The sequence below is a fragment of the Corvus hawaiiensis genome, chromosome Z (genome assembly GCF_020740725.1).
Source record: "Corvus hawaiiensis isolate bCorHaw1 chromosome Z, bCorHaw1.pri.cur, whole genome shotgun sequence".
NCBI lineage: Eukaryota > Metazoa > Chordata > Aves > Passeriformes > Corvidae > Corvus > Corvus hawaiiensis.
In genome coordinates this window covers 5,093,758-5,119,433 of record NC_063255.1, presented here as the reverse complement: position 1 = coordinate 5,119,433, position 25,676 = coordinate 5,093,758, and the positions used below count along the sequence as shown (strand labels likewise).

Here is a 25,676-nt window from a genome sequence, read left to right as displayed (position 1 = left end):
TTAGTTACCCTACACAACTGTATGACTGACTGTATGACTAGAAAAAGAAACCTCTTGTGACCAAAATTAATAAAAGTACCGTCCCTGGAAGTACTTACAGGCATTACTTGTCTGAGGAGAACTTTCACAAAACCAGGGACAAAGGACAGTGTAAGGAGCGGGAACAGGCTGTAGTGAAATTGGAAGAGGGTGCAAGTTAAATCTCATTCTATACCTAAGACATTCAATTTGGATAGCTGGTAGCCTAAGGAACTGATTCTGGTGCTGTGTTTATCAAGTTTTAAACATGTAATAAGGTAAAGGAGACCAAGTAGAAAGCTATAAAGCATCATTCAGATCATAGACTTAATCTGTGCAAGCTGTTTCTTTGACTCTGGAAAGGGTATTTGTGTACTGATCCTGGGAGCTTACTGAATACAGGGCCAAGGGTTTACTCCTGAAGGACTTGTCTGGAAATTTCATCCTAAAGATGTTTTAAGCACTCTCTGGGATTAAATTATCTATGTTCTCAGACCTGTGAATTTTATGAAAGTTCTGAAATGTCCATTAAGGCTTTTGTAAAACTAAAACAGAATCCCTTAGTGTTAGCCCTTTGTACACATAAAATTCAATTAATTTTATTTTTAAAAATCCAAAAGTGTATTTCCTGTTGTACTATAGTTTTGAATTTAGAATGCAATCCATATGTATAATACAAATATTGCCTGGTTTTGTTTAGGTGAAGTCCCTTACATTTTGCTTCAAAGTGGGAGTGCCTACTTTTCCTCAGGCAGTATGGATGCACGCAACAGATAGCATTTTTGTATTTTAGTTCTGAATGTTCACCTACTGAAGAACGTGCAATTTACCTCCTCAGGACATGTCAATAAGTGCTCATGAAGGGAGATCTGTAATTTTACATACCACAAGGATTCAGGAGATGGCATGCTTCATGCTGTGTATTATTGCCATCTACTCTTAATCTCTCTTTTCTTTTTCTTGGTAACATTTAGAGATTACCAGGAGTCTTAATTTGCATGTTCACTTTTATGGTCATTGCAGTGTGTTATCTGCCAGTAGGAGTCTTATGGTTCAACAAAAATTTCATGCATACTAATAAGAATGCAAATGAGTGCTGATGAAAGAATGCAAATGTCTCAGGTTAGGAAATGTCCAGCTTACTTGCAAAATTCCTTTCAGACAAAGGTGGAATTAAGATGAATACATCCAGATAGAATTAGAAACAGCAGTTTTAAATGGAGGCAATGATTCATTTTGTCAAAGCTCTGCAGGGCAGGGAAGATGTTTTGGTTGCACTCTGTACATATGTGTTACCTTCTCTGCCAGGTTTAAAACATCTTGGATGACAGTGGTGAAGGCATTTTGTTTTGTTAGCTTGGAGAATGGGAATGTCATGTAGAAATTTTCCCCAGCTGTAACTATCAACTTTTAATTAAGTATATGCATGTGTGCATATGTTGTTCAAATAAAATGAAATAAGGCACCTACTTACCTTCTTTCCATCAACAAATATTTGACTGTGATATAAAGCTGTTCAGTAATTTAAAAGTGTGTTCACCAAAGGTGTAATGCTGATCATAAAGAAAGGTGCAAGAGCTTTTTCTTTACTCAACTGTTTTGGATATATTTTCCAAAGAGAATGCAAAATATCTAAACTTCAATAAATTATTTACTTGGATTTTATTAAAGCTAGTGCTAACTCAGTAGCAAATTGGTTATATTTTTGTACACCTTCATTCTTCCTTTACTACCATGAATTTCTCTTACACGTGAGTTATAAGGTGCTGGTGCTTTTCTGAACGGTGTGTTGGGTGCTCAAAATTTTATCGATAACTTAAAAATCAAAGATTTGAAAGTCTTTTAAGAATTTCCCTATCTCAAAGAGAAACAAATGAAAAATGGTGAGATTTAAATATATGAGTCCTCCCATTCTTTGGGATAACCCAAAGATTAAGGAGTGGTCAGGTGAATTATTAGTAAAATGTACTGCTTTTGAAAGACTGATAAAACTATTAGATGCTAAACTGCAGTATGCTAAAATACACTGAATTCAGATGATGTTTTCTTTGCATTTAATCTTGTATTGCATCTTGAGCTTTATGAAGAGTATTTAAGAAGTGGATTTGCACAGAGGAATATGATAATGTTAAATCTAACTAACTTCATCTTATGGATATAAAAAGGTTTTAGTACATTTTCTTACTGTATTTCTCCCTCAGCCACATGGCAGTGAAGAAATCTTTCATTAAATAATGACTTTCTTAGGCACTTCATTAGAGATACTAAAATTATTTCCTTGTAGTAATTCAGAAAATAGTATCATTGTTTGTGCCAACAAGTTTTATGTACCATTAAGCTGAAAAAGATTTGGACTCCTGACATTTATTAGAAAAAAAGGAAGGTTGATAGCTCTTATAAAACTATGCATTCGAGTGTTGTTAAAACTGGAAAGAAAAAGAGCACAATGTTAAAACTGTGTGTATTACTTATGTATTTAAATAGATACAATTTTATTATGGAATGTTTGCTATGAGAAATCTTCCTAAATTAAGGTTTGTTTCGTTGCTTTTGAGTGTTGGTAGTGAGTTCAGTTAATGAATGAAAATATGTTGTGTAATGCTTCTGACTTCACAGCCTCTGTTCACAGGACATGTGTTATTGTGTTACCCTTCACTGTTTTGATTGCAGCTTGTTAAATGAGCTAGATAATTAAATGATAAAATCTTTTACTAGAGTTATTCCATTCATCTGAAAATCATTAGTCAAATAACTGCTAAAAGTCACAGGTGCTCTGGAAAGAAAATCTATTGTAATGTTTATATTTCAGCAATACTTTTTAACTGCAGCTTAATTTTTGTAGTATTTCAAATTTTTTCTTTAGGGATCAGTTGTTGTAGTCATCTGAAGTTTAAAATGCAGCGGGTGTTTTAAGAAAATACTGGCAATTTCAAAAAAAGTAAATCAATATTTACATGCTGAGAGTTGTGGGATTGAAAACAGTGGTATTATCCTTCCATAGGTCAGAAGCAAGGCATGGCAAGGTAGAAGATGGTATTTTGTTGAAAGTAATGTGTTAAATTTTGATGGTTTAAAGCTTTAATTTCTATGAGACATTTTGAAGTACTATCTTTCCTTTTTTTTTCTCCAGCTGTATCTTTTACTGTTTAGTGTCTGGTATACATATCTGAAACCTCTACTATTTTTTTGCTTTTTTCTGAATGATGTTGCTAAGTATTTCAGTATTCTGAAGCTGTTGCTACGTATGGACATAGGTAACTTCTGTCAGGAGGAAAGGCTTATGTGGTAAGATTTTCTTCAATAAAATTGGTGTTTTTTTTACAGAGTGTCTGCAAGGCTGCCAGCTGAGAAGTGGCAGTCTCAGTTTAGTCTCTGATCTTTCCAGATTTTGCACTTTGAAATCTTTGTAAAATTTAAATGCCTGTAAGTACTACAGGTACATGTAGTTCTATAAATCCTATAATTCTATAGATTTAATAGAAAGTTGCTTAGTTGTATTTTGAATTACCTTAAGGGGCTGTTTTTCTTTCCACTGATATAAAACTTACAGGAAGGGTGATGTTGACTGCTCATAGTTCTGTCACTTGTCCACAGTGGCAAATTTGGATCTATTCTTTGTTAGGCCTCTGAGAAGAGCTGACAGGGACTGCTTTTAAGAAAAGTAGTTTGAGAAAGATATTTAAAAGTACATATTTTCAGGAAGTGGCATCTGATAGACAAGAACCAAAAGTATTACCTTGCTTCATATCTTTACAGGTATTTTACCATTAAACTTTAGCATTAACCAGTGCCCATCCTTGCTAAATTCCAAGCTGTGTCTCCCTTTGTTCATATGTTAATTGGAAGCTATTCTCCCTAAAACAACTTGCATAATGCTGCTGAAGCCATGGTGTTAGTGTTTCACCTTCTATGTAATTGTATTTTCAGAAGTGAGATGATGCTATGACTCCGTGCAGATTTTAGTGTCTTAGACTAGTCTAAATCATTCCCTGGTTCCCCTCAAAATACAGCACAGATGGTATTAGAAAACTAAAATTCGGAAGAGTTCCTTCTTAAAGCATTTCTGAAACTTTATAGACGGCTACATGTGAGGCCAGGAATTTGAGTGGGTTATAGCAAAATGTTATTTTTGCTCTAATTTTCAAGCATAGTAACAAAAATCTTAATTATCAAAGCAAACATAAGAAATAACATTTTGCTGTGTCCTCAGCACTTGGAAGTGGCTTTCCGTATGTTTGTCATTCTGTTCATTACTGGCTACTTGTATTCTGCTACTAATTAATTTAAAAAATATGAGCAGAAAAGACAAATGTCATTGAAGTATCCAACAAGTACCTACCAATAGTGTGAATTGAAAAGGCATGAAAAACTGCTACAGTAGTGGTATTTCTAAAAAGTGGTGTCAGGTAATTCCTCTAAATAATGTAATAATGTAATAGTTGGAGCTCTCTCCTTTAATTCATCGTCGGTACAAAGTGACACCTGTCAGCATCTACAATGGAGTCTCTATATTGCTGCCTCCCAACAGTCCCAGCTAACAGCAGTGTTAGTGATGGGAGTGGGCATCTATCTACAGATTTTGTTCAGAAAACCTGAGCCACAGGACAATTGTTCTGCTTTCATTCCTCCATTCCTCTGCTGTCTTTTCCAGCATGAATTGACTGAAATGGAGGGATCCTTCTCCCAGGCACAGTACTTGCCCCTCCATGAAGTGGATAATCCCCCAGAGCCACAGGATGTGCTTCAGTCCAGGCTCTGCAATCCCTCAGTCAGGTCTGGGGCTGTACCTTTCATACTCGTAAAGGAATTCTACCTGGTAGTAACATAAAATGTTTTCAGCTTTAAGAAAGCCTGAAGCCTGTAAGAATCCTTTTTCTCCATAGTGGTCTAAGGGTGTTCTTACTTTTCATTGGTCAACTTGTCATTTTCTTAGGGTATACCTCAAAGCTGTATTGCAAACTCAACAATAAACCTGTGCCATAAGCCCTTCTTTTTAAGCCCTGTTTTGACAGCCAAGGTGATATGTAAACTGTGCCCAAGGTCTCCACACAGAGTTGACACCATCCCCTACCTCTTCCTTCTCTAAAGACTGAGTATTGAAACTGGAAATAACGTCTTGTGCTGACATTCTGGGAAATGACATGGCTTGCCAGGTTGTGGCAAATTCTATTATAATTTTTTCATAAATATTTGCTTTCTTTTACAAATTCATAGTAATTTTGAGTTTTGATACTGTTTGTGATCTTTGAAATAATCAATTTGATTTTTTTTTCCAGCATGGATAAGAAAAAAGAGAGAAGATCCACCCACCATTGAGGTGAGATGAAATGTCTTTAAATTTTCAATTGTTTTAATGAAACTACCATTAATTCATTTATAGTGGACTCATCTGTGCAGTAATCTGTCACTTGTGGGGAGAATTTAGTATGTTCCTTGCCTAATTGATGAAAATACACACTGGGTAGGTATCTAACACTTAGAAAAAAGGAAAATAAGTGGAAATATAAACTCCATTATTCATTAGTCATTATCTGTGTGAATTCTTTTAAGATCGTATATGTAGGTTCTTTAAGATGATCATGACCATTGAAAAGTCTCTTCAATTAAACAAGTTCTTAAATTACTGCTATGACTTTTTAATTAATGCAAGGTTTTTTTCATTGTGGTTGATACTAAAACATAGGTTTCAAACCCAGCTGCCAGTGGATTCATCAAAACAGGAAAACCAATTGCACTAACATTTTAGAGTGCTAATGAGGTGGGAGAGTTACAACGATGTCTTTTTCCATAAGAGAAAGCAGAGAAATGTCCAACAGTGTCTTCCATGCTGATGAGTTTGTAAAGCGTTTGCAAACAAGTTTGACTGCTGATCTGTGTATGCAGATGCATGCACACACATACATGACTTGCCCAGCGTTTCTACTGCAAGTTGCTTAAGCACCAGCTAGGAATGAGAGAGAAGATAAGACACTGTTTGCTGCAGAAGATTCAAAATGACACCCACAGAGGCAGATACCTGACTTGCATCAGAAATAACTGTGTCACGTTCAGTGAAGATATGTTGGCATCTCCAGCCATTTGGTCACTGAGATCTTCTGGAACATCCTGGCCTGTGAAAAGTTGTCCTGACTTCCTGTGTGTTGAGATGACCTCAGGAAGCTTGTCAGCTTATGCTGACAAACTCTAACTCATTGAAACTAGCTCCCACACAACATACAGCTTTCAACTAATTCTCTCTGCCCTTCTTTCCCACTTGCCACTGAGTCTATAGAGACAGTAAGGGCTATAATACACCTATGAATGAAAGAAGTTCAAGTTAAATTTATCCTAAAAGCTATTCAGGGAAGTAATAAATGTGAGTTTGGATTTTTTGTTTGTTTGTTTTGTTTGTTTGTTTTGTTTGTTTGTTTTGTTTGTTTGTTTTTATTTTTTCCCCTTCCCTCCCCAATCTAGTTACTTACGCAGAGTCATGAAACAGTTGTTCCATCTAAGTTTGGACTGACCTCATTATAATTACTTCTGGCTTATACCAACTGTATGAAAACAAGCTTTATTGTTGAAATTACCAATTAATGTGATACCTGAAGATGGGAGGTGTCTTGGTTTTTGTTCTATCATTTCTGTGAGCGAGGCTGCTGTGATAGTTGCTCTGAGGTAAACCTGCTCCAAGGCAGGCAGCCTTGGGTCTGGAATTGATGCAATAAAGCTCCTTCTGGCACTAGAGATGTTGGTTCATTTTTGAAATAGGGAGCAAGTCTCCACAGGTGAGAGAACTGTGGAACAATAGTGTTCTAAATATTTTCCCTTCCAGAAAAAGCAATTTATGGAGAGTGAAAGATTGCTGGGACTGATGGTGCATTCAGAGTTACAGGACTGCTTATATTTTCAGATTCATGAGGTAATAGATCTGAAAAATAATTTAGCAGCAAGGTACTTTACCTGCAGGGCTGTGCATTGATGTTATCACAGAGCAGAAGTGATAACCTAGGAATTTGAAAATAGTTACCTTTTTTCAAGTAATCTCTAAATAGGTATTTTCCTGTGTAAGAAAAAGTTGTTCAAATATATGTATGTTAAAAATTCGTGCTAATATTGTGAAAAGAGTGCTCCAGTCATATTTTTAATATGTGATAGTGAAGCCTAATTTTTTTCTCTCTATTACAGAGAATAGTGTGGGACACTATGTATGATCTACTTTTCTCCAGATTTGAAACTGGCACAAACCCTTACATCACCATATCATTACAAATATAGTTATAGTAGTGAAGTGCATATAGCATATTGTTTGGTCCCTATTTGTAGGGCTGATTTGCTTTAGTGTTTTAGCTACAGAAACTTTACTGGCTGCTATTCCATATTATATTCCCCTTTTAACAGTAAAGATGGTACGGTAAACTGCTGTTTGACAGCTATGAAAAAAGGGAGTATTTGTGGCATATTCCATGTTGGAACCCTGTATAACAAATCTCCTTGTTCTTTCATGTATTTCTTGTGAGACCAGACTATTTCTGAAAAAGGAGGTAAAGCCCACAAGTTTTGCATTTTTGCTTTAATGACACTTTGCTCTCAACATATTGTAACAACCCTAAAGTTCCTAAAGCATAAGTTTCTGGAGCTGTGCCTATGTTCCTACCTTTGCAGTCTGTAAAACTACTTTTTTGGATGGTTTTCCTTTCTTTCCTGTCCTTTGCCCTTCACTTCTTTTTTCTTTGTAATATCAAATGACATATGTTGAACCTTATTAAAATTTCTGTTCCCCTTCTGTTAGCCTAGCATCCCTTTTTGAATCTTACATTTGAGGATTTTATATTTGTCTGTCTGATCTTTGATTGGGCTCTTGGCTATTGATGATAGAGGTTGCCAAGCTGCTCAGGCTACCAGGTTTCATGATGAGGTCTATGATGAATTTTTAATTGAAAATAGTGGAGAGATACAGCTTCACAAAGCAGCTGGATCTCACTGATCGCACTGATGACCTGGGCTGACGTGTTGGGAACCAATGGTTTGGTAAATACTGTAGGCTAATAAAATGTCATTCATAATCATCAGGACATGTTCGTCATTTAACTGAGAACAAATGTGAGTTGTTCTGCCTCACCAGTGGTCAGAGTAGTTGGGTCATGACACCAGCTAAATCTGTTGATGATTTTCTTGAGACTTGATCATGTTTTGTATTCAGGCCATTAATTCTTCCACAAACACCTAATGGATCTTATTTTGTTTGTTTGCTTGTTTCCATTATAAATCTTTCACTTTTGCTCGGAAGTTGTTGCTTTACCTCTCTCTTTCTTTAGTTTCCCTCTCTCTTTTTTTTTTTTTTTTTAATGGAAGAATACTCCAAGTCAACTTGTACAGTGTTAGTTGTACCACATCCCTAATGGTTTCTTTCCTCCTTGTGCCCCCTTTCCTTTTTCTTCATTTTTGAAGGAAGTCACTTGGACTTCTGTGTCTGGCCAGACATAGCTCATGAATGCTGCTCATCACCTTGGTTATTTCTAACCTAGCCAGTTACATAAGGAATGTTAGTGCTGGAAGGTTTTAAAGTCATCTTCTGGGATACTGGTTAACAGTTGGTTGCCTTTTGATTTTTTTACAGTTGGAAATATGCCAAGTCTCAACTCAGTTGTGATAAGGGTGATAACCTGACAAATTAATGCAGATCAAGTTGTTTCTTATGTTCTGCTTAAACATACTCTGTTCCTATGGTAATCAGGGAATCTGTCTTGATAGAGAATTCTGGATCATGCCTTCGCCCTGTCTGAGCACGTGTACAGTATGTGTATAGTACATATACTCTTTAATAAAACATGAGAGTCTGTGCTTGAATATGTATATTTTTGCTGTACTGTAGCATCCTGTCATCTGCCCCTTTATATGTATATTGAGAATGATCATATATGGTTGGCTGAGGAAAATCATTACCTTTATTCCTGAGCAGTTCTAAGTTGTATTTTAACCAGTTTAACAAGTGATGAATAACTAGGTTGATTAATACAGTTCTTTATTGTGTATATAGAAAACTAGATGTATGTAGCAAGTGTTTTGGCAAATAGGAAGTGTGTCATTGTCTAGGGACCTTACAGTTTTAAATTAATGAAAATGTTTTAAAGGCTGCTAATATTAAAATAATTTTAATCAAATGCTATTTTGTAGAAGCAGATTTAATAATTTATCACTTTACATGCATATTAGTTCACCTGCTAAGCTTTCATGTTGTCAAAATTTGTTAAGAAAAGTTGTCTTGAGATACAGCGGTTATTTTATAGAAAGGATGCTCCATTTGTGCAAATTATTTCTTTAAGAGGCTATTCTCTTCCATTCTTTGAGCCATAGTCCACCTTCTGTATGGCTCTTCCAAAAATCTGTAAGGTAAATGTAAATGTGCTGTCTTGCATATGCTCCTATCTCCTTCTGACTGCAGACTTCTCTATTGACTTTAAACATGGCATCTTTATATTTTGGATTTTTCACATCTTGTTTGGAAAGGAAAGAAAAGATACTCATGGAAGACAGGGAGGAAACCTTGTTTCTTCTGGCCTTTCTGTACCTAAATTATATTTGATTTTTTTCTTGTTTCAGAGGGCATCAGATTTGTAGAGGCTTTTAAAGAATTCTGCAATCTATAACACAAGGTATCTGAATGTATTTAGAAATCTAACCCTTATTTTCTCCTATAACAGATCTTATAGCTACACACTACTTCTGACAATGTCCTGAGGTTCAAAGGTATCTGAGATACTTGGCACTGTTTAAGGCCATGTCTGTATAATGGAGATAAAAATAGAGTTACAGATTTTCTTGGGGTGTCAGAAAACTAATGAGGAAACTTGCAATTATGGCAATGCTGAGAGAAACTGGTATGGAGAGAAATGTGGTTTATCTCTGAACCCACCAACGTAGTATCCTGCAAGTGATAGATGTGAACCTATAGTAACACATGCCTGTGTACACAGATCTTTGTACTAGATAGCACTTCCCTGTTGATACAGACACTGCTTCCTCTGTAGCACACACTGGGCTGCACAGCCACCAATCTCAGTTTGAACTGAAACCTCTCTGTTGGTCTGTATGCATGTGTGTGTTATATTAATATTTCATGGGAAGTAGAGTAGAATTGCATGTTCCTTTAATTAGCATCAAGATCTGAAAATAGTTTGAAAACCACAATAAATGACTGCTTTTCTCGTGCAGTATGTACTTGTTACACAGTAATAAATTTCAGTGGGTTCTGAATTGCACAGTTGGATAGAAAGTGAAATGTTAAAAAAAATTCTGTGATGACGCCTCCATTCTTTCAAACTATTTCTAGGATTTCCATAATTATCTGTTTTGACAAACTCCTTGTCAAGGGAGGAAAAAACATACTTCAGTGAGTTGTAATAAGCATAAGGTTTCTTCCTCCCACCCCCTGAATTATTAAATTGAAATTAAATTCTATTTAGTTCGCACAATGCATACCTACTCTCCCCATTTGTTTGATCGTAAGTATTATTTATTTGAGAGATGGTATGATCAAAAGTACGTTCAGTTATTAGTTTACCCAGAATTCACATTCCTTTCAGGAGAATGGAATGCAGTTTAGAAAAATGCTTTGTTTGACATTGTTGGGATTGCATGTTACAGTTCTGCCTCTGTCTGCTTTCAGATGCTTCAGTTGAGAAGTTGTAAAATGAGAACACTGACAGGGAGATTGTACATTCTTACATAGAGACTAGGGCTTAGCACATGAGTAGTTTACTCCTGAAGCCACCAAAAGCTGCACAGTATGATTTACAGTTTGAGGAAAAAATATTTAAAAAGCAGAGGGATAAACATGTCACTGAGCAAAATATTTCCCACTGTTGTTGTCCAGAATCACAACCAGGATTTGGGCCATATTCAAATAACTTAGGTTGCATTAAATAGCATTTTGCATAGTAAATTACACTTGATTCCAGAGAGGATTATTATTCAGTGCAAAAGGGCAGAAAAACTTGGCGATATAAAGAACTTAGATACAAAGACCTTAAATAGAAGGGAGTAGTCATAGAAGTCAATTAAAAAAAAAAAAATCAAGCGTTTGCAGAAGCCATCATCTTTTAGATTTTTTCCTCCTGTTTGTTTTAAATTTCTCTTCAGATTTGAAATGTAAGTGCTTGTCAACCTCCACAGAGGTATATTGGGGCACCAATTTGTCCCATTGCTTCCAGGTTGCCCATGATGCAGATTTTAAGGCTGCAGAGCAAAGAGCTGCTGCTGCTCTTCCGTTCCTATCCTTGTGGGAGGGAACGCATGGAGCACTGGCTCTGTGTCCTAATTCACTGACAGCACAGCTGAGTGGGGATGGAGGGCAAAGTGAAGTGTACCAGGAAAAGGGCTGGTACAGAGTACATCATATGCAGATGAAGGGGAAAGCAAGGACCAAACTGAAACTGAGTCACAGCTACAGTTCCTTGTTTACTTTGTGGGGATCAGGGCTATGCATTGCCCTTTATTCAGGGCAGAGTGCAGTGGTGCCAGGCTAGTTTGTGGTTTTTGCTGCTTCTACACAGTTTCATTGGTGATCTTGAATATGTGTGTAGATCTGGACAAATATCTTTGCAGAATTATAAAAATAATTCAGGCACAAACTCCTACTGTCTCCACGTGTTTGTGATATGCTTTATAGTCCAGTGTCTCTTTCTTTTGCCTCTTGATATGTGTTCTTGCCAAACACGTGTTACACTGTGGTGCCCTAGAAACTATGTCAGCTCATGCCAGAGATTCTGTAGTTCATAAGTAGTACTACAGTATTTAGCACTGCTTGCCTGCAGATTTAATTTAAACAAAAATTACTGTGAGTTAGAATTAGTATTTAACTGATTTATCTTGGTAGTAATGTGGTATTAGTACTGCATTTGAAACTAGATATTGCAACTGATCAGAGATTTGCTCAAAAACTGAACCTGCATAAAGCAAATCTTACATTGATTTGATTAACGTTTGTTGATTGACCAAAGATATTTAGTGTATGTTCTTTACAAAATTAGCAGTCAGTTGAGTCAGTGTTTGATTTAAATAAGTATTTTAGCTAATCCAGGTAAGGCCTTCTATTTCAAACTGCTCCTCTGTTTTTGCCATGCAGTGATAGCCTTTCATTTACCACATTATTTCTCATTCCCAAGCTGGTACTGCTAAGATCATGTTCAGTTGCTGAGTTTTCAAGACCTGCCCTGGATCAGAACATTCAGTGCTTCCCAAAGATGAGGTCCGCTCTCTGCCTCCTACTCTTGAAATATGATGTAATAGCCAGTTATTTCATCTTGCTTATTTAACTTGTCAAACTGGAAAATGAAGTTTAGTTAACTAGTTTGGTGATATTCTAAAAAATGGTGATACAGCTTAACGTCTAGCATTTTGCCAGAGTTTTAGTTAATTTGACAATGAAGAAAGATTCTGACATTTTAAATTGTCTTACAACAATCAACCTTTTTAATACTATGCTAAAACTATTTTTTAAATTCCATTTGTGATTTTTTAAATTTTTGTCAATTTGTAGGTATGAATTTTTAACAGGCAGCATTCTAAGTTCAAGTTCATTCATGATTCAATCTAGACACAAAATGCAAGTATTCTATGAATATGCACTGTCTACAGTTCAAAGATCATTAATCTGTCCAGCTGTTTCTCAGTTCTGGCATCAAACAGTAAGTAGCTAACCCTATTCAAATCAAGTGAAATTATGAGTATTTCAACATATGTATTTAAAGATAACTCGGGAAGTTGAAATAGTTTCTAAGACAACATAAAGAAGCTATTTATTTCTAGTTTATCAATATACAAACCTATATGAAATGAAATGTGATTTTTTTCTCAGAATTACTAATAAATAAAACCCATGTAATTAAAGGGTTAGGTCTAGTGTCTTTAGAAAACCTTCTGGAAAGTGCCAATCTGTTAAAATAACCTTTAAATCATCCCCCTTAGGCACTGTACATTGGTACTGCATGTCTAGCCGCCTGCATCCATAGTGCTCCATTCTCAGCTTTGTGCTCCGAAGTTTGAAAATGCTCTGTGGGAGGCAAGTGCTGGTGTTAGTGACGGCTGGCTTGAGGGCCGAGGGGGATACAGTGAGGGAGTAAGAGTAGGGGAGGAGTGGTTCCTCAGGCTGTGGGGTTCAGCAGGTGCTGCAGGATAGAAGGCATTCAGTGCCATTGTTTGCCTGTGGAGAAGTATAGCAAGAGGTGTCCAGCCAAGATTGGTCACTACTGAGCTAGACCCCACCTGAAGGAATGAGTGAGTCTGGATAACCCTCTTTTGTGTTCATGACGTTTTCCTTCCAGGAGGAACTAATTTTATTCATTCTGTAAGGCTACTAGTTTATTCAGGAAGTGGAAAGAAGTTACAATGTGGGAGTCTTTACAAAGAAAAGAACACTGCATTCCAAATATTGATCCTACAAAGCAGGTATTCCAGTCGTCTTGTAGGCATCTAGAATCCTTCGTCTAAATTTTTCTCCTTGTATGGAGTGGAGGCGAATACAATTTCCATGCTGCAGCAGCAACTTTGTGATACAACTCAGCTGCCAGAGTTACGGGAGAGCTTTGAAAAATACATAGTTTGCAACAAAAGTGAAAATTTCATGCCAGTGGCAGGAAATACAGCCCGATGACTTCTGCAGAAACATCCTTGGAAGACAGCAACATGTCTTGGGCTGTGTTGCTACTATGAGCAGGCCATCTTTCATTCTTTGATCATGCAGCTGTTAACCAATACTAAGATGTCAGATTATATGCAGAAGTCAGCAGTTTCTGGATGAAAAGCAGCTGCCTCAAACGCCACAAAGGGCTGCTTTGGTATTTCCTTAATAATAATGTTCTTCAAGAAAACCTTAGACATCACTTTCTTAAACTCTGCCTTCCTGAGGAGGGAAGACATGCAGCTTCAAATGTTAGAAGCGTTAAAAACCTCATACAACTTAAAATAATCACCAAAGCTGGACAACCTGCAGTGAGTAAAATATCTTGGTTTACTTTTCACCTAAAAATAAACTGTAGAACATGTAATTGGACCTAGCTTTTGGCATATCATGTGTATCCTATTCATGTGTAATGTATGCTGGGACCTGATGCATTTCAAAGTGAACCCCTGCATGTAGGGATTTCAACTGTTTGAAAATGTGGCTGGATATCTTAAGGCATTTTTTGTTTTTTTAGTTTTGCAGCATAACCTCAGTTCTGAGATTTCTCTTTTAATAAAAGTGTTGAAGGACCTTTCTGATACTCTTAATATGCCATGTACTTCCTGAGAACTGCTGGTTCAAAGGGCTTATATAATTTATTTGTACAAAAAGACAGTGTTGGAAGAACAAGCTAATCCTTAGAAAACTGCAGCTGTCTGGTAGATACTATGTTCTCTGGGTTGGATAGAAAGACTCTGTATTTCCCTTAATGGTCAGCACACATTACATGTTCACGTACTTATATTTTAGCAGAAAACTTACTGGGGGGCAATTTATAGTGAAGATAGCCATCTTATAAAATACTGTGATTCTTCTTGGAGGAGGATAGAAGATAAGTGTTTTGAACCTGACAATGGAACTTAAAAAAACCACAAACAAACTAACTTTTAGCCCTCAGTTACTTTTTGTAGCAGATCAGAGAGTAAAGGATTGGTTAGCAGTGGAGTCTCAAAGTGAGAATCTATTTGACCCAATTTTTCTAACATGCCAATTGACCCAATGTTTCCAATTCATATTTTCTTTAATTTGAGCACAGGATCCCAGTGATTTCAGTGTACGTGTTAGTGGCATGAATTTATTGCCAAAAATGGATGTCTACAGATACTTCATAGTTGAAAAATTTTTGTCCTGGTATGAATTGTATAGAAAATTCTGAGTAAGTCACTTCAGTTTGGGGTTTTTTTCTGCATTGACTGATAAAGATAATTTCTTATGTTTTCCTTTTTTCTTTTTTTTTTAAGATCCACTTTTTTATTTTACTATATCGCAGCTATACTCTGTGCACAGAAAGCTGATTAAGAGCCTTATTTGAGTCTGAAAACAGAGAACAATTATATATCAACATTTAAAATGGACTTGGAGCATCTGGAGTTTGGTTACAGCTTCTCTTACCTGACTATGATAACTTCATGTTGAAGTAATCACTTGAAGAGATTTTAAATTAATAACAGCTGTTCACAGTAAGGAAATTATGTTTGTTTAATAAATAATTTCCTGTTGTTTTAGCAGAGACAATGATGTGGTCTTCAGTTATCACAAAGGTATTTGACCTTGTTTCTTTGTAGTGGTTTAATACAAGCACCATCCACTTGAAATCAATAAGGTCATGGTGGATTTACATAGACGTGTGGTAAACAAGGATAGAATTGAGAGATGCCACAAAGAGGTCTTGCTATACTGACTGTTGAAAACATGAACTTGTTATGCTTGGCAATATTTCTATTTGAGCATGTGAGAATTTTCACCCCTCTTCAGTTTGCAAAGTCGTTTGTGTATAACTTGTGTATTTCCATTCAATATTCCTGTGCGAAGGGTTCTGCCTTTGCTCTGCATATCTGTGAATTTAAGTACAAAGGCAACTAAGAACTAAGAAAGGACTTATCTTCCATGGTACCTCTAAGATAAGGTATATTGGGTTTGTATGGCCAGGTGTTGGTAGTGGGGCAGCTACAGGGGTGGCTTCTGTGAGAAGCTGCCAAAAGCTTCCTCCATGTCTGGCAGAGACAGTCCCAGCCAGCTCCAGGATGTATGTGGCTCTGGTCAAGGCTGGGCCCATCGGAAATGGTGGTAACGCCTCTCTGATGATATATTTAAGAAGACTTAAAAAAAAGTTTTGTGGAGTTGTAACTGTGCTCAGAGAAGAGCAGGGTGACAGTATGTGAGAGGAAGAGCCCTGCAGACAGCCAGGTCAGGGGAGAAGGAGGGGCAGGAGGTGCTTCAGGCACCAGAGCTGAGGTTCCCCTGCAGCCCATGGTGCAGACTATGGTAAGGCAGCTGTGCCCCTGAGCCCATGGAGATCCACAAGGGAGGAGACCCACGCTGGAGCAGGTGGATGCCTGAGAGGAGGCTGTGACCCTGTGGGAGGCCTGTGCTGGAGCAGGGTCCTGGCAGGGACCTGCAGACCCATGGAGAGGAGCCCATGCTGGAGTAGGTTTCCTGGTAGGACTTGTGACCCTGTGGGGGACCCACACTGGGGCAGGCTGTGCCTGAAGGATTGTTTGGGGTGGACTGTTGCTCATGAGATGGACTCATGGAAGTTCATGGTGAACTGTCTCCCATGGGCAGGATCCCATGGTGGTACAGGAGGAGGACTCCTCTCCCTGAGCAACACCAAGAACACGTGACAACTGACCATAACCCCCATTCCCTGTCTCCCTGTGCTTGCTAGGGGAAGGAGACAGAGCTGGGAAGGAGGGAGGAGTAGGGGGAAGGTGATTTTAAGATCTTATTTTACTTCTCATCATCCTGTGACAGTATCGAGTCTGTTTTGCCTGTTACAGTATTTTGGTGTGTGATTTCTCATAGTCCTTACCTCGTGAACTCTTCATTATATTTTCTCTCCCCTGTCCAGCTGTGGAGGGGAGTGACAAGCTTTGGTGGACATCTGGCATCCAGCCATGGTCAACCCACTGTATAAGGTTTTCTTTAAATACTTTAAATACTGTCTTTTAAAGCATTCTTAGGTATTGATAATTGCTATTTCAACTCTTGGTGGTATCACATGTATTTTAACACCTAAATTCCTAAAATAATGTCATGGTCTTCTGCTCATGGAAAAGGGTACTAACATAGTTTCTCCTTAACTCTTCCCATATACTTGTAATCTGGAGAAAATAATTCAGCCTTTTTCTTCATTCTGGAGGCCATCTCTATCTATCTACATGGATGACTGGAAGGTGATCAGGAATAGTCAGCATGGATTCACTGCAGATAAATCAAGCTTGACCAACCTGAATGACTTTTATGATGGAACAACTCCCTGGATGGAGGAGGGGAGAGCAGTGGAACCTCAACATCAGCAAGGCTTTTGACACTGTCTCTCACAACATCCTTGTAGGAAAACTCAAGGGGTGTGGACTGGATGAGTGGACAGTGAGGTGGATTGAGAACTGGCTGAATGGCAGAACCCAAAGGATTGTAATCAGTAGCACAGGATTCAGTTGAAGGTCTGTCACTGGTGGTGCCCCCCAAGGTTCAGTACTGGGCCCAGTATTGTTTAACTTATCACCAGTGACTTGGATGAAGGGACAAATGCCTCCTCAGCAAGTTTGCTGCTGACACAAACCCGGGAGGAGTGGCTGATACCCCAGAGTGCTGTGCAGCCCTTCAGAAGGACCTCAACAGGTTGGAGAGATGGGCAGAGAAGAACCATCTGAAATTCAGCAAAGGCAAATGCCAGGCCCTCCACCTGGGGAAGAACAACCCCAGGCACCAGCACAGGCTGGGGCTGACCTGCTGGGGGGCAGCTCTGCAGAGAGGGACCTGGGGGTCCTGGTGGACAACAAGCTGTCCATGAACCTGCAGAGTGTCTGGTGGCCAAGGAGGCCAGTGGGATCCTGGAGGGCACTAGGAAGACCATTGCCAGCAGGTGGAGGGAGGTGATCCTGTGCCTGTACTCAGCCATGGTGAGAACCTCACCTGGTTCTGGGCTCCTCAAGACAAGACAGACATGGAGCTCCTGGAGCAGGTCCAGCAGAGGGCAACGAAGTTGATTAGCAGCTGGAGTGTCTCTCCTGCAAGGAAAGGCTGAGGGGACTGAGGAAAAGGGGAGAAGAGATGACTGAGAGGGGACCTGATCAACATCTATCAGTATCTGACGGGAGGGTACCAAGAGGATGGAGCAAAGCTCTGCTCGGTGGTGCCAAGCAACAGGACAAGAGGCAATGGGCAGAAACTGATGCACAGGAGTTCCACCTGAACATGAGGAGGAACTTCTTTACTGTGGGGTTGACCAAGCACTGTAACAGATTGACCAGAGAGGCTGAAGAGTCTTCCTTACTGGAAATAATCAAGCACCATCTGGACACAGTCCTGTGCCCTGGGCTCTGGGATGACCCTGCTGGAGCATGGAGGTTGAATGAGGTTGGACCAAATGACCCACTGCACTATCTTCCAACCTGACCAATCTGTGATTTTATGATTTTAATTATTTATTTTTTAATCTTGCACTAGTAAGATCCCAAAGGTTGCACATCTGTTTCTCATCTGTACCCCGAGGCACAGATACCTAACACCACAGGCATAGTGAATTACATTAAGAGATGCAAATGATAAATACCTGTAAGTACCAACTCCTATATAGGAAACAATGCAAAAAGTATTATTATTTTCAATGTATTTTCACATTTATTGATGACTGTATTTAATTTCTTAATTTCTTCTTTTTGCTCCAACAGAATAGCGAAGTGGACACTACAATGCAGTTTTGCTTCAACAAGATGATCCAGACATTAAGAACATTCTAAAATAGGGTTGAATTTGCAGTTGTGGGAAACCAATTAATTTTGCCACATTTTATTTTACTTAAATACCTGAAAACGCAGTTTATAAAATTAAGAAAAGCAATGACTGCTTAAAATGTTTTATTGCAACACTGTATTGCATTTGCTTCTGACTTACCTAATTATCTTTCTACTGTGTTCTTAGGAGATTCTTAGCAATGAAAATTATAGAGAAGAAATGAAACAGAAAGTCAAGGATGTATCTGAAAAGGATAAGCTGCTTCAGGCCAAGGAATATGAGGAAGGACTTGTTGCTGAACCAAGTCATACTCAGGTCAAAGGCCACGCATCTGCCCCTTACTATGGAAAGAAGGAGCCCTCACAAGACCCCACAAGCACTGCTAATACCTTCCAGCCAGGGGCCTGGATGCCACCAGGCACTGGTAGTAGTCAAAATAAATAAGCAATTTAATGGACAGAATACTGCTAATGGATAAATATTTTAACAGAGAACATACACAGCTGTTATATACAAAAGTGCAATAAAGTAGTATTAAAGCAGTTGCGGGTTTTTTTGCAGAATTATTCGAATAGGCTGAATCATGACAAAGTATTGTAAAATGTTTCGGTTTAGTGAAAAACAGGATGTGTAACTAAGTTTGGTTTTGACAGTTGCTGTTCATCAGGTTACTCTTGAATTCACAGTTAAAAGACTATCTAAATTTTCTTAAAGTCTAAATTGGCTTTTTCTTTGAATAATAATTTAGTTTAAAAACTGTTCTTGATGTAAAAATAGTAGTTAGTACACTTACATTCTCCCAAACCTTGGCCAAGATGTCTCTTAAAAATAAATCCCTTGGCAGTGCCAGTGTGCTTTCCATTGGCAAGCAGACAGAAAAGTTGATTTCATTAACAGGAATCACTATGACACTGCACTGATTACGCACTGTACTCACTGTAGAGATGTTCTTGTAACTTAAAAACCAGTCAACATATTTCAGTAATGTTTGATGTGCAGACAGCAATCTACACAGGGTAAAATCAGTTAAACAACATAAAACTGTTATAATAGAAGCTAGAATATTTGATAAAGCTCCTGGAAAATAACACTAGGTGTGGGACAAGGGACTGTCAGGAATATTAAAAAAAAAATTAGTTTTATTCCTGGTGTATCCATGGACTTCCCTAGATGATTAGATCATTTTGGCCATAGTTTAGATACATGAAATGTGCAGATTATTTCCTTAGAGATGATATTTGAGAACTTCAAATAAAAATAGAGACCACACAATTTTTTTCAAAAAGTATCAAATTTATTTACGGAGTGTATCCCTCATCAGTTCTCCTCCCTGTGTTTCAAGCTATGTAGGTATCAAAGGTGGAACACATACATATTTGACAACACTTCATACAAAACATGGAGACTTAATCTCACATACTTATAAAATGCCCAAATGTCGTATTCTAATAATGCTAGCTTTCACCAACAAAATTGAAATGGGATCAACTTCACATTTACTTAAAGTAATTTCAGTTAGACTCCCCACTTCTGATCCCCCTTGGTGTCAGCCAGCTCTATAGGTCTCTCTTCATTTGAACAATGGTATTAAGGTTTTATTTTTAAACCTGATCAAAGAGTAGCTGCTAGAATGCACAACTCCGTGCTGCTGTTCAGAAATACGCAAAATGTAAAATTTTAATGACTGCTACGAGCTCGGCCACCACAGACTATTATTAGAAATTAGGCTTTGAAAAATTAATCCGTTCTGTTAAGAAGAGATGAATTGGAAATAAGGTTAAATAATTTTGATGCATTTGCAACACAAACCTGACTTCTTTAACTATTTCAGCATCTTGCAACCTGTAAGGCAGCCAAGTTTCAAGGGCCGTAACAACAAAAATCCCACCTAAACTCCAGTCTTAAAGGTAGCCAGAAGGTTAGCAAGCAGAACTACTGTCACCAGCTTGTGCATCATCCTTGCACAGCCATCTGCTGTAGGTCTCTGGGGAAAAACACTAGGCCACCTGGGTCTTTGGTCTCACTCCATTTATGCTATTCTTTGAGGCATAAAGACTTTATGAAGGTAAAAACAAATCTGTTACAGGTGGAGTGTTCAGGTGATTGTTAGGGAAGACCAAACAACATAGTACTGCATTTTATAGAACGTGAGTGCCTTAAGAGAAATGAAGCTAATAAGAACAAGCAATCCGTTTCCTAGAACCTGGGCTGAAGTTAAAGGCTGTTGATGGCTGGTAGTTCAGGAAACAGGAAAAGCTCAGGTACATTATTTCTGCAGACAAGTACCACCATCAAAGACACTGCAGCAGCCACTATGGGCGCACATAGCCATATGCAGTGACCTTAAAAAAAATCAGTCATGTCTGCTATCTAATGCTACAGCTAGCTTGTCTCTACAGCTCTTCTCAAGGTATGCCAAAACTTACATTTCTGTAATCCAGTTTATTCACATTTTCCCCTACATTTGACAATTTTAAGACACTTGTTAAGTCATAGCTTGGCTAAGAGAAAAAAAAAAAAATCTACCTCCAGAGCCACCCAACAGGTTAATTTTTTAATTTAACATGCGAATTTAGAAAAGCAATCTCCACTAGAATACAAGTAGTAAATATAGTGACTCTAACAAGTGTCACTTGGGCAAATTTTAACACAAATCAGCAGGAAAAAAAATACACTGGAAGTATTAAATTTCATACTTCAAGAAATAACAGGATCAAGTATCAAAGGACAGTTACAACACAAAATGTAGAAGTATTTCATTTAAAAAGTGGATTATTTGCACAAGGAAGGCCATTTTTGCCCATTTAATCCTTCTTTGTTCGTTTGGCTTTTGCAATGTTCTCCTGGCGTTTCTGTTTCTTCTTTTGCTCTCGTTCCCTGGCCTCAATCATTTTTGCAAGCTTCCATGACAGCGCTGCACTAATTACAAACAGCGGCGTGAGGGCCAAGATCACAGTTGTGAGAAAGCCATAGGGGTCCTTGGCAGCCCACTCCACGATGTACTCAGCCCAAGCCTTAATATCGAACATCTTTTCTGTTTTGCTATTGGGAAAACCCTATGGAATAATAAAAAAAAAATTTCTGAGTACTCAGAAAAATAAAGCACACATACACAAGAACCAAACACAAGAAATTACACCTTCACGTGAGGAAGAACTTCTTTATATTGAGGGTGGCTGAGCACTGGAACAGGTTGCTCAGGGAGGTCATGGATTCTCCCTCTGGAGATATTCAAAGCCCACTTCGACAGGTTCCTGTGTCACCTGCTCTAGGTGACCCTGCCTTGGCAGTTCGGTTGGACTGGATGATCCCCAGAGGTCCCTTCCAACCCTAACGATTCTCTGATTTTAATATAAGTTGTCATTGTTCACTATCAAAGGACAAGACCATTTTTGCTGGAAATTAAAAGCAGTGCATAGTATGTGAAAGTATAATACAAAGCATTGACCCTACGTTAAAGTTCAGTGCTTATAGAATAATTAGGCATTTAATCCAACAGAGCTGCAAATGCTGCCAAGAATACACTCTAAATGGAAAAAAAGTGCGGTTTGCGGTTCTCTGGAAGTGAAGGAGAAGCAGTCTCGTTGGTTCATCTCTCTGTAGGTTTCACTACAGAGGAGGCGAGGGAGCCCCGGCAGTGCTGTGGGTACTGAACTGGCGGCAGTCGGGCAGCCCAGCCCATCGCAGCGCCTCCGTGGCGAACGGCCCGACCGCCTCCCTCCGTGCCTCCCGCCCCGCCCCGGCCGGCACCGCCTCACCTGCGGCCCCGGGCACCCTCCGGGCCTGCCGAGCGGCGGAAGGGCGAGCCGAGCTGCCTGCGGAGAGAACACACGGGCCGTGAGGGGACGGCGATGCCCCCCGCCGCCGGCGCCCCCCGCCCGAGCCGCGCTCCCGGGGCCGCCCCCCGCCCGCCGCTGCCCCGCGGTACCGCGGCCCTGGAGGGCTCCGGGATTCCGAGCGGAAACAGGAAGGAGGCGCCTGCCCCGCCCAGCCCGGCCGGGCGGGAGCGGGGAGCAGAGCCCGCCCGCCGCGGGGGCTGGAGCGGCCCGGCCGCGCCCCGGCCGCAGCTGCCTCTGCCCGAGCCCCGCCCGGAGCCTCCGCGGGGCGGGCGCTTCCACGACGAGGAGCGGAGGAGCTCGTCAGTCCATTAAGAAAAAAGCTGTAAGCCGGGAAGAAGGCGTTTCCGAGGTACCCGGATGCGCAGTTCACGACGTGGAATACCCTGTGGAAGCTGGAATGCCGCTCGCACCAGAGCTGGGAGCCCCGTGGTGTCTCCGTGCGCTCGCCCCTTTTGGGGCCGCTCGGGTGTGAGGAACGATCAGGATGAGACCGCGGGTACCTTGCCACTACTTCGGCAAGATGCCACCTGTATGTCCTGGTCCTTTGGAGACTACTGACCCGCTCGGGTGGGCACACCGTGGCTGTTCCCGGGGCTACGTGGCCGTACAGGAGCCGCTGTCTGTTGCACTGCTCCCCACTGGCCTGACGTCAGCAAAAATAGTTAGCTGATCTCGGTTTATTCTGAGCCTTTAATATGCTCATACTGAAAAATCAATCAAAAAATGTCATCTGTTGCACCAAGCCTTCCCTTCTCCCTTTGCACAGACACACAGATGTGAATAACAGCTTCATTATGTTTCCAGTGCAAAGGGTAGATTAGGATGTTAGCTTAATACATGAGAGGATCTTGCAATCACTCAAATTGTATTGATCAATTCAGGATCAGTTCTCTGTACTATACCAACAAATGCCACCACAGCATTCTGCTTTCATATACCTTTTCTTTATGTGAATATTTATGTTATTTCAAGGACGGAAAACAGGCAACGAAAAATATATTTTATTAGAGAGTTATTGACAGGACACCTGACTAATAATCTAAATTGCTTGTATATCGAATGCAATTTTTTGCTATGTGGAAAATTGCATTATTTGTGCATTTTTATTCAAAAAGTGTGTGTCGTGTTCAGTCTGTTGTAATATCTTTTGAGGATAGGATAGGATAGGATAGGACAGGACAGGATACGATACAATACGATACTTCTTTTGAAACGCACCTACAAGCATTATCTGGTACAACTGCCTGACCACTTCAGGGCTGGCCAAGGATACAGCATGTTGTTAAGAACTGCACCCTGAGGAACACCGCTGGTGGCTGGTCACCAGCCAGATGCAGCCCCAGTCACTGCACCCCTCTGAGCTCTGCCCTTCAGCCAGGTCTTCACCCAGCACACCGTGAACCTGCTCATCCCACAGCTGGGCAGAAGTCCAGAAGGATGCTGTGAGAGGCAGTATCAGAAGCCTTAATCCAAGATTAATCCATTAAGAATCCTTAATCCTTCCTAAATCCAGGAAAACTACATCCACCTCCTTCCTTCACCCACGAGGCAGGTGACCTTGCCATAGAAGGGTATCAAATGAGTTAAACAGGGCTTTCCTTTTGTGAAACTGTGTTGACTCTGCCTGATGATTGCATTGTTCTTTAAGTGTCTTTAAGTCTTTCAACTGCAGCCAGTGTGATCTCCATAATTTTTCCAGGTACTGAGTTTAGACCAACAGGTCTTCCTGGATCTTCCCTCATGCCCTTTTTGTAAATTGTGATGATGTTGGCTAGCTTCCAGTCCAGGACCCCCAAAGACTCCAAGATCTTTGGTAGCTATCTGTACATATATCTCTGTACTTGTGTTACTCAGCCATTTATGTGAGCATTAAAACTCTAGAGAAGTTATGGGTCCCCATTTGATCTGTAGTTTGTAAATCTTAGCAAAATATAACAACTTCAATTTACTGGATCTTAGATACTGTTTCTGAGATGTTGTATGTAATAGTATCGCAATAAGAAGTTTTTGTGTGCTGTGTAGCTAAGTTAAAAGTAGGTGGGCCATTACGTAAGTATATCCTATTTCTGGTAAAATTGCGTACTCGGCAAGAGGGGACACAGTTACATTTCTGATGCTTGAATGAAAAATTCAGATACATCTTCCAAAATAAGCACTGACTTAGCAGCTATATGCAAGCTTTTTAATATAACCACTGCAAAATTAATTTCCAGTTCCAGTCTTTCACATAATAGAAGTTGTCTCATCTGTCTGTCTTTCAATGTCTTTTCTGCCTTATTGTTTTAAAGAGGAAAAGTACCTTATTCATTGTGGCAGCGAAGAAATAAAAGGCAGGGATTTTTAATTCACTTTTCCTATAAAACAGATCTTATGTAATTACTTTTCCGGCTGTCCTTCTCCCCCTAATAGCTTATGAAGCTATTCACTGGTGATACTGGCAAAGTAGTAAAAGTCTTGTACACAATAATTTTGCTCCTTTTAAGATCTGTGAAAACACATGGCTAGGTAGAGAAGACAGGCCCAGACTACCACCATGACTGAAAGTTGCAGTGCATCTTTAATCGGAATGAAGAGAGGTTATGGGAATGCTACCAGATGGGGAGGCTTCATTTGTGGCTTGCACGTTACCAAATTCAGAATAATTCAACCATAAGGCCATGGTAGATCAGGATACTTGTTTTGGTTTTCTGAATTCATCAGCTGTTGTACTTTAGGTAGTCAAAGAGAGAAGAGAAATTTCAGCATTAACTACAACTTGCAAAAAACAGCACAACCCTTAGTATACCATCAGAGTGCTTTAAAAGACCACATTAAGCATGTGTTTATGTTAACTGTAGTTTTGTCACTGAATTGCTACTTTGCAAGTCTGCACTTTCTTTTACATCTAATCTAGAATTCCTTTAAATGACCCTGTTATTTTATTTATAGTCATGTATGTGCCTGAGTGTATTTTAAGACAGTCATTAATTTTGTATCTGTCAGGGAAGGATCCACTGATGAAAGATCATAAAGAGTGAGTAGGCAGAGAAATGGAAACAGCACTCAAAAAATCCAGAAATAATAAAATAAGATACAATGCTGGGAATGTAATACAGACATGTAAAATGGGAGAGTTACTTCCATGAAAGCAACACACCAACAGTGTGAAGGGTCACAACAACAGTGACTGAAGGGTCTGTGAAGTGTTTGGTTGTGTGTGGTGAAGACAAGCTTTGAGTAAATGTATTCATTTCACTCAGATGTGTTGACATGTATCAGTAGTCCAGAATCTTCCTGCTAAATATATAAGGAAGCTGCTAAATATTTCACTCAGTGTAATCTCAAGCTACCCTTCTATCATTTGTACAGTCTGAGGATAAACTAGTTCCTTGAAGCTAATT

General features: G+C 39.4%; 2 protein-coding genes across 2 annotated transcripts in view; one reads left to right on the top strand and one right to left on the bottom strand.

Moving 5' to 3' along the window:
- NDUFAF2 (NADH:ubiquinone oxidoreductase complex assembly factor 2) overlaps nucleotides 1–18,999 on the top strand; it is a 64,056-nt gene extending 45,057 nt beyond the window's left edge. Inside the window, exons 3-4 of the mRNA XM_048291421.1 lie at nucleotides 5,295–5,335; nucleotides 18,644–18,999. Of these exons, the coding sequence (XP_048147378.1) occupies nucleotides 5,295–5,335; nucleotides 18,644–18,901 (299 nt within the window). The 3' untranslated portion in view covers nucleotides 18,902–18,999. The remainder of the gene's footprint in view (nucleotides 1–5,294; nucleotides 5,336–18,643) is intronic.
- Nucleotides 19,000–19,729: 730 nt separating this feature from the next.
- Nucleotides 19,730–22,488, bottom strand: SMIM15 (small integral membrane protein 15). The gene is made up of 3 exons (XM_048291422.1): nucleotides 22,386–22,488; nucleotides 22,216–22,272; nucleotides 19,730–21,513 (listed from the first exon to the last, which is right to left on the bottom strand). The coding sequence occupies exon 3, from the start codon at nucleotides 21,484–21,486 to the stop codon at nucleotides 21,262–21,264; it is 225 nt and encodes a 74-aa protein (XP_048147379.1). The 5' UTR covers nucleotides 21,487–21,513; nucleotides 22,216–22,272; nucleotides 22,386–22,488; the 3' UTR covers nucleotides 19,730–21,261.
- Nucleotides 22,489–25,676: the final 3,188 nt, after the last annotated feature.

What these genes read in the sequence shown, in the direction of transcription:
- SMIM15 (XM_048291422.1), bottom strand. Translation starts at nt 21,486, where the DNA reads ATGTTCGATATTAAGGCTTGGGCTGAGTACATCGTGGAGTGGGCTGCC.